The sequence below is a fragment of the Convolutriloba macropyga genome, chromosome 11 (genome assembly GCF_964194025.1).
Source record: "Convolutriloba macropyga chromosome 11, txConMacr16.3, whole genome shotgun sequence".
NCBI lineage: Eukaryota > Metazoa > Xenacoelomorpha > Acoela > Convolutidae > Convolutriloba > Convolutriloba macropyga.
In genome coordinates this window covers 13595210-13610028 of record NC_134478.1, presented here as the reverse complement: position 1 = coordinate 13610028, position 14819 = coordinate 13595210, and the positions used below count along the sequence as shown (strand labels likewise).

General features: G+C 37.1%; 1 protein-coding gene across 4 annotated transcripts in view; it reads right to left on the bottom strand.

The window, feature by feature from the left end:
- The window catches only part of LOC142349742 (uncharacterized), a 103252-nt gene that overhangs the window by 14324 nt on the left and 74109 nt on the right, over positions 1–14819 (bottom strand). For all 4 annotated transcript variants that reach the window (XM_075401484.1, XM_075401487.1, XM_075401488.1 and 1 more), the window contains exon 6: positions 14436–14597. In XM_075401484.1, coding sequence (XP_075257599.1) covers positions 14436–14597 — 162 coding nt within the window. The remainder of the gene's footprint in view (positions 1–14435; positions 14598–14819) is intronic.

The following is a 14819-nucleotide window of genomic DNA, read 5'->3' as shown; positions in this document are numbered from 1 at the left end:
GATCTGGTAATCGCTCAACCACTCATCTTCAACCACGTCTTTTGTGGGCGCCAACGGAAAATCGCGATGCTCATCATGAAGGCTTGGCGGGTAAGAGATATCGACCTCTACAAAGTATCCAATGCTAGCGTCATCGGCGGTGTCCAAAATCTCTTGAAGTTGAATATCTGTGTTGAACGCAAAGTCGGCGAGCGGTAGTTTCTCTAATTGCATTACGCCACCATAAAGGTTATTAGCGTCGACACAGAAACCAAAACAGGATTCCTCCGTGCTATCGTGGTTGGGAATATAGGAGTTATTTGCAGTGAAGCGCCGACTTTCAAAGACAGATGTGACTCCACCGCGAATTGCGGGTTCAATCATGTCCAAGTGTTCGCGCTCAGTCTAACTCGACATTGGCTTTGCAGATTCTAAGTGATGCTTCCTTAGCCATATTGGGTAGGGTGAAGAAGTGCATACAGTCCAGTTTATACGTATCGAAACTCAACTGTCGATGGAATTCGCAAGCACATGCGAGTAGTGCACAGTCGAGCTTCAAGTATGAGTCATGATAATCCTGCAGTGTTCCACATTCCAGAATTTCCCACATCCTGCGTGCATGTTGTAAAATAGTCTCCGTTACCTTCACTGCCCCTCCGTCCAGAGTGTTACCCCACTTGCTCAGTGGTGGGAGACTGGTGTCACTGAACTTGGACCGACCAGTCACATAAGAGTAAGGGTAGTAGCCTTTCTGTTTAAGTAGCTGAAGGTTAGCATCAGATAATGTAGAAAACATTGCCCTCATTATTTCGAAACTGTCATCGGGTAAAATTTCAACAAGTTTCTCTAAAGAACTGTTCATCATCTTGAAGGAGTCTATGAATCGAAGATATTCGTAAACTTTCACTGTTTTTCCCTTTTCCGTTACGAAAGTGTCAATAAGCACACCAAATGTCAATGATATGTATCTTTCGTCGGTGGCTGGTATGACGCTGATGGTTGTGGTTGGCTCGCAGTTGTTCAGTGCCAAGCAAATGTGATGTAAGTCATAATTTTGAATATTATGGCCCACAACAGGGGTGAAATTGATATTTCGTCTCAAGCGATTGCATTTCTCATGTGCCCATCCCAAGAATTTACCACTGTAGTGGCAATGGTCCAGGTCAATTGTGTTCTCTGGATCTTCCGTTTCTGAAAACGATTTTTCACAAATCCAACAGTGCGTAGCGTTAGACTTTCCCAAGTTTCGTCTATCGCCTTTGAAGAAAGGGTGCTTCCTTTTCTGCTGATAAATATCTCTGGCTAGTTTGTGAAGCATTTTGACAAAATATGTCATGCAAGCAGGAGAACTGTCTACATGATGAAAGATTGGCTTTGATGAGTGGTGATCTATCACTGTTAGCGCAAAGCCACACGGTTCATGTATCTCCTTGACCTGTGTAAAGGCTTTATCACTTGGTCCCTTGCAAGAAGACACGGGTCGTAAGAAAGACTCGAAGTCAAAATAGATAACAAGAGGGACAAACCATGTAGCAGCCAAGTTCGTGAGTTTGTATGAGCTGTTCTCACTTGAAGGCATATGAATAACAGCAGGTGCATTTTTGCAACAGTTATTGAGATGTAGGTTGTATCTTTCAAGTCCTTCTCGACAAATCCAAAAACAGTTTCGACGAATTTTGTAGGAGAATCTGTAATCAAGTCCTCGCACGTAGCAAACAACCTTCACCAGGTTTGTAATGAGGACGTAGTGATGACGGTCACAGTCGTACAGCAAAAGTAAATCCATTACAAAATCTGAGCTGTATGACGAAAATTTTAGAGGGAAAAACTGGCCGTTATCGTATCCAAACACGTTTATCTGAACGTTGTTGAGTGTTTTAAATTGAGGAATGTCTTCAAAGCCCATGGGCATAGTAAAATCGCCCAGAGGTTGATGCAGTCCTGGTTGATTGTATGTAGTTGGTGAAGTTTTGTCGGTTTGATAGTTTCGATCAATTCTATCTAAACTTATCTGATGATACATGTGATAAGCGGCCACAAAACAATACCTGAAGCAATCTCGATCTTCATGGTTCCTAACGTTGAGCAATCCTCTGCAGTTGGCAATTTTTGACGGCAACGCGATGTATGATGAACCAAGAATTGGTCTGAAACGTGCGAATTTGACGTCAACTTTGAGAACTTTTTCGAGTGTCCAACCACTCCCCAAAGAGTTGAATGTTGTCAATACGCTCATCATCTTCTCCACCATTTGCCAATACGCTTCATCCGACAGTCCGTTTGCATAGACAGGAGACATCAGAGAGTTTGCGTATATTTCAATACGGTCATCTTCTGGCATATCTGGCTCATCATACATAACTTTGACAAGCCGCAATTTTGCACACAGTTGAACTTTTTGAGGACCCTGGGTCAACTGCTCACTTATTAGAGTGTCTATTTTGGGTTTTTGTATCCTCATAAAGTTTTCGAGATCATTGGACTCTTCGGCCGCTGTTGACTCGAACGATCTCAGTACTCCATGGAATGCACTTTCCAACGGAGTGTCTCGAGGCTGAAATTGTTCACCTAGGACGGGTAAGTGATGAACGGAAGTCATATGCTGTACGTAAAGATGGCAATCGTTGAATCCGAGTAGGCAGCTTTGACAGCAATTGGTGAATCGTTGGTGTGCAGTTTTCATGTGTTCTTCGAGCAAAGAAATCTTCCGACAAGTAAACTCACATAATGAGCATTGATATACGGGTAAACCAATCTCATCAGGATGGAATTTATGCTCATGCCTGGAGCGATTTCCTTTTGTACTCAGAATAGAATCACAATAACGACACTGGAAACCCATTTTTGAATTGTCTAACTTTAGTAAGAACGAATTGTTAAACTCGAGTACGAACAGTTGAGCTAGAGAAACGAATGAACAAGAAATGGCTTCTCGGGTTTACAGTATTAGAGACTACAGTACTGCATAGGCGCCAAATTCGAAGTTTTGAAATGCTGTTTTCTGATTGGTCGGTTTTGGCGCATACCTTTATTTCGAAATTTTGTTACTTTTGAGAGAAAAAAGATGTGTTTTCAACTCTCCATTGCAATCGTATGCCAAAAAATACCACCACAGGGAACCCTACCGAGTATTGCTGATCATCGTTTGTGTCAAAAAACTTTTGTTGAGATCCTGGAAAAACATGCTAATATTCAATATTGTAATAAAAAGCGCTATTTTATGCAATTTCAATTACGGATGGTTAGAGTTGTCCTATGTTCTTAAGTGTGATGAGCAAAAATGCTCCCCGTGCCGAAAAACATAGGACCCATATAAAAAAATTGCTCAAAAATAAACAGAAAAAAAATTTGTTTTTCTGTCAATCAAGTCATTAATTAACAATTACATGACAATTACATGACATAAACATGTGTCTTTTTTCTGAGGCCTTTTTTGATGACAGCTGTTATGAGATAAATTTACACTGAGGGCCCAATAAGTCCAAAAATTTAAAGAAAACCGATCTAACATCTTTCCTTAGGGTACTTCATATGCTAATTAATGCCAGATGTTAATGTGACATTAATTGCCAGATGTTTCGAAAATCGGTGAAGGAGCCGTTTTTTGATGATGATGCTTATGAGCAATAATGTCGGGCATCAAGCAGTGAAAACAAAACCGTTGCAAAAATTTGAATTTTTTTTTCAGTAATTAGTAATTAGGTTAATTAACCCTTAATTAGTCGCTAATTAGAGGCTAATTATCTCCATAACGGATGAGTAAAATTTGACGAGTGTGATGAGATGTTTTGTACTTTAGAGTATGCTGAGTCTTACTGAACAATCAGTTTCATCCCAAGTATTTTTTGGAACCCTCTTTTTTGGGGTCAAAGGTCAGAGGTCATGTGTTAAAAAAATTTTTTTTTTGAGTTTTTTTCGTTTTTTTTTAAACTAACATGCTCTTTTTTTTCAATTGATCCCCAAGTAACAAATGAGAGTTGATTCTAGTGTAAGCTGAAGAGGGCATCTACTGAATTAAGTGTCAAAATTTGACGTTTGAAATGCATTTTTTCGAAATATTTTCTTTGATTATTTTTTATTTTTTGAACAGTTCTTCGACTTATGAATTGAATTTGGAATTCAATCCATGCTACAGCTGTGGCATGGAGTTAACATGTCATTAGCGTCAATACCGCATACTCTCACATATGGCTATATCTCTAAACTTTATGTTTAATATATATAATAATAACAAAAATTTTGCAGATTGGGAAAAGTATTTCTGGATATAATATTGAAAAATCTCACCACGTCATAGTAGTTGTTGTAATAATTGAGTGTTTGTTAGGAAACAAATGTTTACGTCATAATGAAAATCTTTTCTGAACATGTTCGAACTTGATCAGTAGCAATGTTTTAATTTCTTTGACTCAGCAGATTGAAAGCTATAAAACAGATTTAAAAAGTTAAATTCAGCTTTTAAAAAGTTGAAATCACACATTCTTGAAACAAAATCAAGTTAGCATCTCACTATATAAAAGAGTTTTGTGGTGATCCATTAAGTTTAGTTTTCAAGTTAATCAAATAAGTCCATTAAAGTATTCTCGGGTAGCCGTTTCTTTGGTGCATTGCAAATCTTTGGCGTGTCTGTCACACCAAAAACACGTGCTGGTTCTGGTGTTTGAAATTGTGTAGCTGACAGTAACGTTGTATCAAACTGGTTGTCACTGAACAGAGCCGTAGAATTGTTCTTGTGAATTCCCGCAAAGAGAGATGGACTAGATGTCGGTGTCAAACTGGGACTCGGATCAACTGCTGGTGCTACTGGCAAGCTGGCTGAATCCAATTGCGATTGATTTTCTGGGGAGCAAGGTGATGACTTTATGCCCCACATGTCAGCTAAGTTTTCGCAAGCCTGATAAACCCCTAGCTGGTTTTCAAACAGAGGCACACAGTCGCAATCGTAACGAAACAAAATTCGTTTAACGTCGTCAGGTAATGACTCCATGCCAAGATGTTGAAATGTTGGCAAAGTTTTTGGAGGTAAATGTCCTCCTGATGTAATAAGACTGCAATCTGCTGGTTCTGTCTTCTCTGGTAAAGAAGCAATTGCGTTAATGAAAAGCTTGGGTATCAAGCAGTGCTGGTAAGTTTGCCAAACATCGCCTTGTCTCTTCTGTTGAATAAGCACAACAAAGTTTTCGAACACTGTCTGATAAACCAATGTTCGCTGCAAGGAAATTACAGATCCAGCAAGTATTTGAACGGACATAATTTTTGTACAAATTTTGAGAAAGAAATTAAAACCAATTTGATAGAAGACTGTTGGTAGGTGTTTGTCTGGTAACGAACTGTTGACAGAAAGCAAAGTGCACTGAACGCAAGGTTTAAAGAAAATGAATAACTATTTTTAAAGTAATATTGCACAACGTGTAATTCAACAAATTATATCTGGGGTCAAATATGGTTTTAATTTTGGTAGTGTATGTGCTCTGATATATGCTCTAAATTTTGTTATTATACATGGGTCGATACACTTTATAGTGTGTACTAACTCAGTTCTTATCCAGAACGTATTTTATTATTAGCATTTCATTGTACGCTGGTGCATGTTTATTCTTATCAGAATTTCCTTACTGCTGTAGGTTCACTTGTGCTTTTAATTATATCACACACCCAGGGTCACATCTGTTCCAAGTTATAAACATATGGTCCGCATATAATTCCAATAAACAGTGTACACTGCAATGCTGGTCCAAATACACACCTAGGGTCACATCTGTTTTCTCTATAGAACCAAAACATGTGGTCCGCATATAATATCAATAAACATTGTACACTGCACTGCTTGTTCAAATACCCACACAGGGTGGGTCACATTTGTGTTCTCAAAACATATGGTACGCATATAATTCCAATAAAAAGTGTACAGTGCACTGCTGGTCCAAGTACACACCTAGGTTCACATATGTTTTTTGTCTTATCTAAGGTCACAGCTGAAATTAATTATGCAATATGTGAACAACAGACAGACTCAAGTACGCCATAGGCGTACTTGAGCCTGTATTCACAAATCATTTGGATTTAATTAGGCAGTTTGACGACACTTGTTTAAACCCAACTTGCCGCCCCATTGAGTTGGAGTTTTACACATTATAACACTTGAAAGTAATAAAACAAGTTGCACACTATGCCTTTCACGTCCACTAAAGACACAGAGTTTGGAGATTGTTATTTCGATATTTCCAAAACTGATAAGCGCTTAATCAGAGCAACGCTGAAAACCTATGAAAGGACAGGGACATATGTATTTCTGAAATTGTTCAAAAAAGCAACAGACGATTACGAGTTTGAACAGAGAATTTCTCTAACTCTTGAAGAGTTTGAAAATTTGGTCAGCTCAGCTAGCAAAATACAGAATTCAGTGACTGACCAGCTGTCAACAACAAAACCACCACTAGCGAAGAAACCAAAAATTCAAAAAGAAGTTGCCAACAACGATGGTTGAGGCGATGTTTGGGCGTTCTCCAAATTACTTTAAACAATTTCAGAAACAGTTCAAATTTCTCATTCTTGAAGAAAACCCTAGCTTTTCTATTGGAAATTTTTATGCAGTGTGTGCGCATTTTGATTCCGAATTTTGCAATTTAGTAAACAGTCAATATCACGTTCTGATTGATACAACTACTTTTGAAAACGAAACAGTGAAACGATATCAGAGCTTTCCTGTGCCTTGTGTTTATACAGCTTTCAAATTCTTGTTTTGGACTGCACCAAACTTGTAGACTAATGGAGACGTCTTTACAAAACTCAAATTGGCAATCGAATTCAACGGTTCGGGAGAAAAAACCGATTCACAGTCAGTGCGCAAACGACTGCCAGCTTTTGCTAACCACAACAATTTATCGAAAAGCAGCTCTGCAAAACAAACAAATGTCAATCTCAAACCGAGTGCCAAGATGCCAGTAGTTGCTCAAAAAACTATCTACAATGCCCGGCCTCCATCGAAATCCAGCTCTGTGCGTTGAAATGGTTTTTTTGCGTTTGTTGATCGCTTTCTGTGGCTTGACTCGACTTGACTTCCTCCGACGTGAAGTTTTTCGTCGAGATCCCCCAGTCTGTTTTTTAACAGTTTTTGCGATTGTATTTTTAAACGCCTGTTTAGGAGATTTTTTGCTTCCGACTACATCCAAAATCTCTGGAACACTTTGTTTCAAAAGCTCTTTCCCGATACGCTTCGCGGTAGGCAAAATGAAACGACGTGCTAAAGGCAGCGCAACACGTCCAATGCCTGCAGCTAGGGCTCCAAAACCACTTCCTCTTTGACGATAATGTCCAGACAAGTGAGGCAAAGACGTTGCTTGATTCGCATAATAAGAATGCATTTTAGGAGGAAAATTTTTTGAATTGTAGTGTTAGAATAACTTTTCCAGTTCCCGAAAAGGGAACTAATTGTCCTGTTTCCGTTCTCAGTTCAATTGAAATCGATTGAATTGTGTTGGTTAGGAGCTTCTTATAGTCTAAATTTGTAAAAACTATCCGATGAGTTGGCTCAAGCTCACAAACACTACCGTTTTTCAGACGTTGTTTTGAATCAATGACTCGCAAAAGAGGAGCCTTAGTGTCACCAACGTATTGATTTTCAATTATGTTAGTGTAGATGAAAATTAGATGCTTTCCAGAACAAAGATCAGCTGGGAACTCCCCGTAATAAGCTTTCGTATCATCACTTTTCATAAACCTGTTCGCATTGGGAATCATTTTGTACCCAATATGTACTCCATTACCGTCAGGAATACCCTTAAATACAATAATGCCCAGAATTTCCTCGCTGGGAAATGTAATTCCCTCATACTTGCCAAATAAAATTTCATATTTTCCAGAGCTCTTCAACTCTCTGAAGGAAAAATTGGGCAGTCCATTTGTTCGCTTAATTGTAGCAAGAAGTTGTGCCACTGTATCAAAGGTTCCTGGCATAAAACTAAATTGTTGTCCACTATAAGGTCTAGAAATAACATTAGCTCCCGAAGACATCTTTTGGGAATCTTCATAGTCTTTAAGTTGTACACAATTAGATTTCCGTTTACTATGTTTTCTATTTTTGTTGGGAATATGATTTCACTTAACGCCACTCTCCAATCACCTGCAAGTTGAAGTTCGTCATTAAAAAAATTTCGAAATGATGCAAGTGTGTTTGAATCAAACATTTCCATTGAAGCGGATGAAACAACGTTAACTGTAAACTCGTCTTCAAACCGGTTGTTGGACATTTTCAACGAGAGGGAGCCTGAAGAGTTGTAATTTTGGTTGATAAAATTTTCCTTGAATTGGTTCTTTGTCTGTGTCGATTAAGGAGTATGTTGGTGGGCTTAATGTCGGTATTCCCGTTATTTCAAAGACTTCGTCTGTGAACGATTGCTTGTAACTTTTCCTGAATGCTTTATCTTTTTAACTATTCTCACAAAGTCTCCAATGAAAAACTTGGGCTTCTGATTTGAGCTTGTTTGGACTGTCAATGAAACTAGTCGTGGCACATCTTTTTTTGTAACTTTGTTGGGAGCAATTTTAGTTACTCGATTGACTCTTGAATTGATTGTTTTCACAAATTGGTCTAATTGGTCAATGTAGCTATAGGTCCACTTTTTTTAGAGATACCGATGAATTATCTTTTTGAGAGATCTAATGTTCCTCTCTGCAAAAGCTGACTTTTTTTCACTGAAAGTACTATATAACTGAATTCCGCGTTTGTTGCACAATTGTTTGAATTCTCCCAGAAATTCTGTGCCATCGTCAACCCATACTTTTTCGGGCTGTTTGTTTTTGATCATCTTTTTGAATGCTTCAGCTGCTTCTGTTGCGTACTTTGTTTTTAATGGTTTCACTCGTAAATACCTTGACAAACAATCAACCGTTAGTAGGAGATACTTGATGTTGCGGTTATACTTTGCTAATTTATCAACGTGTGCCAAACCTAGAGACCAAATTTCGTTAATGTCTTTTACAAAAACTTTAAGCCTAGGAAATTTTAATCGAATTGAACGGTACTTTGTGAAAGACGGCTTTGTCTCCAAATAGGACAGGACTTTGCCTATAGGGAGCTTGCTTTGAGTCTGTAGTCGTTTTATGCTTCCATACGAAGCTGGTCCTTTTAAATACAACTGATCCAATTTTTTTACTTCAGGAAAAGAAAGACCACATCTTCTGACTGGTCTCTTCTTTGTCTGGCGTTTGGTCCGTTTCTTCTTTATATTTTTTTCGGGTTGGTTTTGAGCCACCGAGTCGTTCTCCAGTAGAGGAGAACTCTTGTTGACTGGGTTGTTCTCTACTTGGGAAAAATTCTTGTTCACTTTCAGACGAGGCTTCCAAGATTTGCTTGGCATGTGTATTTGCAACAAGATGAGGTGAGATATTAAGAGCAAATAAAATTTTTGAGTATTTTTCAATGTCAATTTTTTTAGTTGGTTGCTGTAGATTGTACAGAAATGTTGAAGTTTTGATGCCCAGTGTTTCTTTATTAACGTGAAGAACGTCGTTCGACTCTATGGTGACTGTTTCAGATTGGTTAATCAAGTCAAGTATGATTTTTGATCTTTTGATTTGGTTTTTATTCATAACTTCTAGCTCTATCATTATAGAGGTGGAATCGTCGCTTTTTCTTTGTTTTTTCACTACCGGTTCAATCTCGCTGTCTTCGCTCATGGGTTCTGTTTTCTCCTCTTCTGCTGTTTCAATCATCAGTTTGTTTGCAGTCTCAACTGGTTCAAATGCTTTCTCTGGTTTTCCCATTGAGTTGGACTGGTTTCTTTGCAAAAGAGACAGCTGTGCGGCTTTCTGTTTATAAAGGGGATTGTCCAAAACTTCTTTTTTTACCGGTTGATGTGAAACAAACTTTTTTTTTGGAATTAAAATGAATTCTTCGGTGCGCATTATGATTTTGTCAAATATCGATAACAAGCGAAACCAACAATTTTGACCAAATCTGTTTCTCTAGCAAAAAGTTGCCTCTTTTTTTCAAACTTGTTTGTCTAGACAATAGCTTTCTGAATGATTTTTCATAACCTTCTACAACACTTTTTCTTATTGGAACATTACCATTGACAATGTTGAGCAAACATTCGCAAAGGAATTTAATGAATTTATTTGGAGCTCTCTCGATCTTCTCTTTTAGTTTTGTATCCGATATGTCTAGCAGCCACCCCAGCATACAAACTTCTTTCTCTCTCATCGCTCAAATTTGTGATAACGGCTGTAGCTGATGGCAGATAAAAGATTGATGGTCCTGGAGGAACAATATTTGAACAGTAGCGCAAGACGTCTGATGTTTTTGGATCCAAATCAACTAATAAATGACCAAACGGTTCTTTGGTTGCGAGCTCATAGCTTTCTTTTAAAAATTGTGCATTATTCAACTGTCGACCAATAAAACTAATCTGTTGTGTGTCACGGGGTGATTTGAACAATATGATATGTGTTGTGTTTAGATCAATTGTTCTGGACCATCTGCTTTGCTGGAACAAATTGTGTTTAACATAAATTACACTGATGTTTCCATGTCGCCCTGCGGTTGCTAATTTGGAAAATTCTTTGTCATTAAAAATTTCTTCACATGAATCATCGAACACAAGAAGGCAGTTCTCTAACTCTGAAATGAGCTCAAAATTGGAGAATTTTTTAAAATGTATGTTCAGTTTCTTCTCTAACGATTGGAATTTCGGCTGATCATGCTGATAAAAATAATAAATTGTTTGAAACTCTGGGAAAAATGTGCCAACTAATAACATTTTGAAAATGAGCTCAGTTTTCCCGCAGCAAGACGGCCCGCAAACAGCCATGAACAACCGGTCATTGGTAGAAATAACTTTATTCATAACTTTGGATTTGGAAGAGCGTATCCAACTGTACAAGAAAGAAGTGAAAACCAAAATGTGGATTCTTCACAGTCAAGACTGAAAAAAACCAACTTGGTGAGAGATACATTTATAAGAAAAATTATTATAATGATTTGTGTAAAGTATACAACCTCTGATCGAGGCAATCTCGAATTGCAAAACCTCCAAGATTGTCTTTTTTGGTGCTCGGCGTCAAAAACTAAGTCCGTTATGCCTCCACCCGAATCTAATTGATCTTCGGTTTGACTCATTGTGAAATAAAATTGTTCAAAAAAATGAATTGCTTTCCAGGAATTTTTACATAATTATTTAGCTATAAAATATTCATAAGAAATATATCCAGAGTCTTCGTCTCCTTGTTTGTAAGTGATTGTATAGTTTGCATTCATCGAATCTTGTTTATCTCTAAAAACAATTGACTCTACATTGTTCTCTTTAATCAGCTGCTTGATGTCATCGGGAAGAGTCTCATCGTCCAGAGACATCAGAACTGGAACTGCACGCTTGGGCGTAGGTAAAGGGGTTAGTTTCAACCTTTTCATTTTCTCTTGTAAAGACATGGTACAATTGAAAGTACTCCAGTAGAGAAAAATACTTCTTGAAAGCTTCTATTTCAGCACCAGCACACACAATCTGCTGTTTTCTCAAAACTGGTTGGCCTCTTGTGTCAATTTTTTCTTCCTTGATAAGAGTAACCGTTAACTGATTTTCAGGCGTTATGCAACTGTAAACTGTCAAATTTGGAGACAAATTCACTTGTAGTAGAGACGGAGCTGGTTTCTCTAACCGACGATTCATTCGTCAGCCACTGGTAAAAGAGTTTTGCCTTCTTATTGGCACAATGCTTGGTTCTCTGTCGTTTTGGGCAACTCAATGCATGTAATTTACAAACCGGTGTCTCCCGATACAACTTCAAGTGTTCAATTTTTGGGCAGAACAAAGTTTCCAAGTTGATAACGTTCCTCTGTAACAGCTGTCGTAAAGTTTCCGTTTTTTCTAATCCTTTTGCATAAAAATCAGAAAAGGGAAATCGAAGAACTATACTTTGAAAAATCTGTTGCAAATAATGATAAGGGTACTCTCCTGTCTCCCACGAGAGACCATGAAGGAATTTAGATACCCACAGGAAAGATCTTTGCTCACTCGAACAAAGTATGTTAAATGATTTTGGAGGTAAAAACGAAATTATATCGTTGTAATTTTCGGTAGATACCGCAAGTTCTTTTATTATAAATCCAGATTTTTTACTTCGAAAGCCTTCAAAATCAAGAACAACTGCTCCGGATTTCAACATTCTAGCAAATTGAATAAACTATTTTTGAAAGATTTTACGTATAAACACAAAGCAATTCCAGTCACATGATCAAGGTACTCATTTGTCACTGAACAAGGTAATACGTAAGAATAGCCTGGACCCTTTTCACTATATTCATAAACAAAACCGGAAGCGTCGTGGAGTATGGCATGTAATCTCAAAATTTTTAAATTTTTGAAATATTTGTCTAACGAAGAATTATCAATACCAATCAAACCTCCGTACGGCCGCAACTTCAACGCAATATCCAAATCAAGATCCGGATCCAAATGCAAACAAGTAGCTAAAAAGTATAAAAATCATTCACCGTATTGTGAATATTCTTTTTCGATTTCCTTGTAAGTTTCGTGAATACTTTTCAAATCAAGCGTTGCTATAGTTGCCATTTGTTCTATGCACACATTCTCCCAATAATGATCAATTTTTGCTAACAATTGACCAAAACCACTTAATCACACGTCTACATATCACATAATAAGCTCCTCCCCTCTATTAGGGTAATGAGACTACTTTTTACATGTAGCGTTAAATTCAAACGACCAGAAAGAACTAGCAAGAACGGCGGAATAGAACAATCCAAACGGCAATAAACAGCAGGCGGAAAGATTTTATCCCGCCTAGCCTATTCCCACTTAACCGCCACTACCTATTATCCTATGGTTAAGAGTCGAATGATAACCCCCCCTTTCTTTACGTAGGTATTATATACTACTGATAATCCACACATCTGATAGTTTCGAAGTAGTTTGTAGTGCAGGTTTTTAAGACAGTTGAATCTCACTGTGGCTCTGATCTAAAGATCAAAGTTGAGTTTCTAAAAGATTTTCAGAAAAATGTCACTTGAGAAATAGTTTTCCATGCACTCTGTGCCCAATATCAACTAAAACTAAGTTCCAACATTTCCTAAAGATGTATCTTGAATGGTAGTTTTAGTTTCACAAAGTTTTGGTTGTTCCAACTGTTCCAATCGTTAAAATTTCACTAGTAATCTAATCACTTTCATTTCAAATCTTTTTTATTGTTTTGGAACTTCTTGTAACTACTCTACAACGGAACAACGGAAAAATTAGCTGCCGACAAATAAACTTATAATATGACGAAGTAGATCAGTAGACGAAACAGACCAACAAAAAATACATTTAACCACAAAATTAAAACAAACAAACACCAATTTTGTTCTAAGATCAATGACATACTTAAAAAAGAGCTTTAAAAAATTTTAAAGTTTTCACAAGTTAATTGAACACTCATCAGTACATAAAAAGAAGAGTTAAAAACATTTATGTATGCTATATTTAAGACATTTTTTCCAGGCACAGATTATTTTTCAGTTTTAAAACAAAAAATAAAACTGAAACATTGTTTGGTAGATCATTATATACCGCATCAGCCGCTCATTGCATCTGTTTCATTATAACAAAGTCGTAATCAATTTTTTGAATCTCAAACCAAGTGAAAAAAATTTTATGTACTGATGAGTTTTATTGTATAACTTTACAAATCTTTTTGTTAGTTTATTTAAATTGACAGCAGAAACAATGAGCTCCTGCATTGTTTTCTATGCAGACTGTTGATGCATACAGTTGAAAATCAGCAAATTAAACAAAGCAGAACATACCTAGTAGTTAAAAAACGGAATTCTGCACAAATGTCAGTGTCAATGAAGAATTTTTAAATAGACTTATCTAAAAAAAATAATAGCAAATCCAAAAACGAGTGCTACAAAATTTTATTTTTAATTATTTTTTATCTAAATCTTCCAAATTTGCTAAAGTACGTCTTAAAAAACCAAGCCATAGTTGGTTTTTTCTATTCAGATCAGGGAAAATAACTTACAAAAAACGGATCTGAACTTCTATAATTATTTAATTGAAAAAGGTTTTTAATTTAGTTTTTTCAATATGCAAATTACCCGATTATTACCAAAAATACAGAATCGACTTAAAAGAATCTTATTTTCATTCTGGATTACAAAAAAATCGTCTAAAACCAGAAAACAATTGAAAAACAATGGGAAAAAATATTTAGAAAATTTTCCATGAAAAAAAAAACGTTATCGATAATAATGTCAAATTCAATCGGCACAAAAATAACAAACGTGAAACTGACAGTTGAATAAAAACTTTGAACTCAAATGCATAACAGACAGATAGGACTTAAAAAAATTGCGTTAGGAATAGAAAGAAAAATTCAGGGTTAATTTCTTGTACTTACTAAAAACAGTAATATGGCAAATAATGACAAATAATTAAATAGGCTATCAACTAGGATACCTTTTCATTTTCGCTGAGGGTGTTGACTTTAGTGTTGAGTCCTGCAATCTCATCTGACTTGGTAACTAGAATGCCCTCTATATTCTTGACCTCTTCAGCTCTGGTATCGGCCATCGCTGCCGTTGCCTCGCTCGCTGACAACTTCTCACGCACATCCGTAACCTGTTAAAATAACCGGGACTAATTATTCCTTTTCCTCCATGAACTAAGATTGAATCTAAAGCCCCCCAATTTACTGGTCATATCTTAAAACGTGCACCCCCCCCCCCCCCCCCCCCCACCCCACACTGCCGAAATGGGGGGCTATAGTTTTGTAAAAGGGGAGGGGGCTATGAGAGAAAGACGCCAAAAATTTTACGTTAAATTCGCAAAAGTGCCATTATT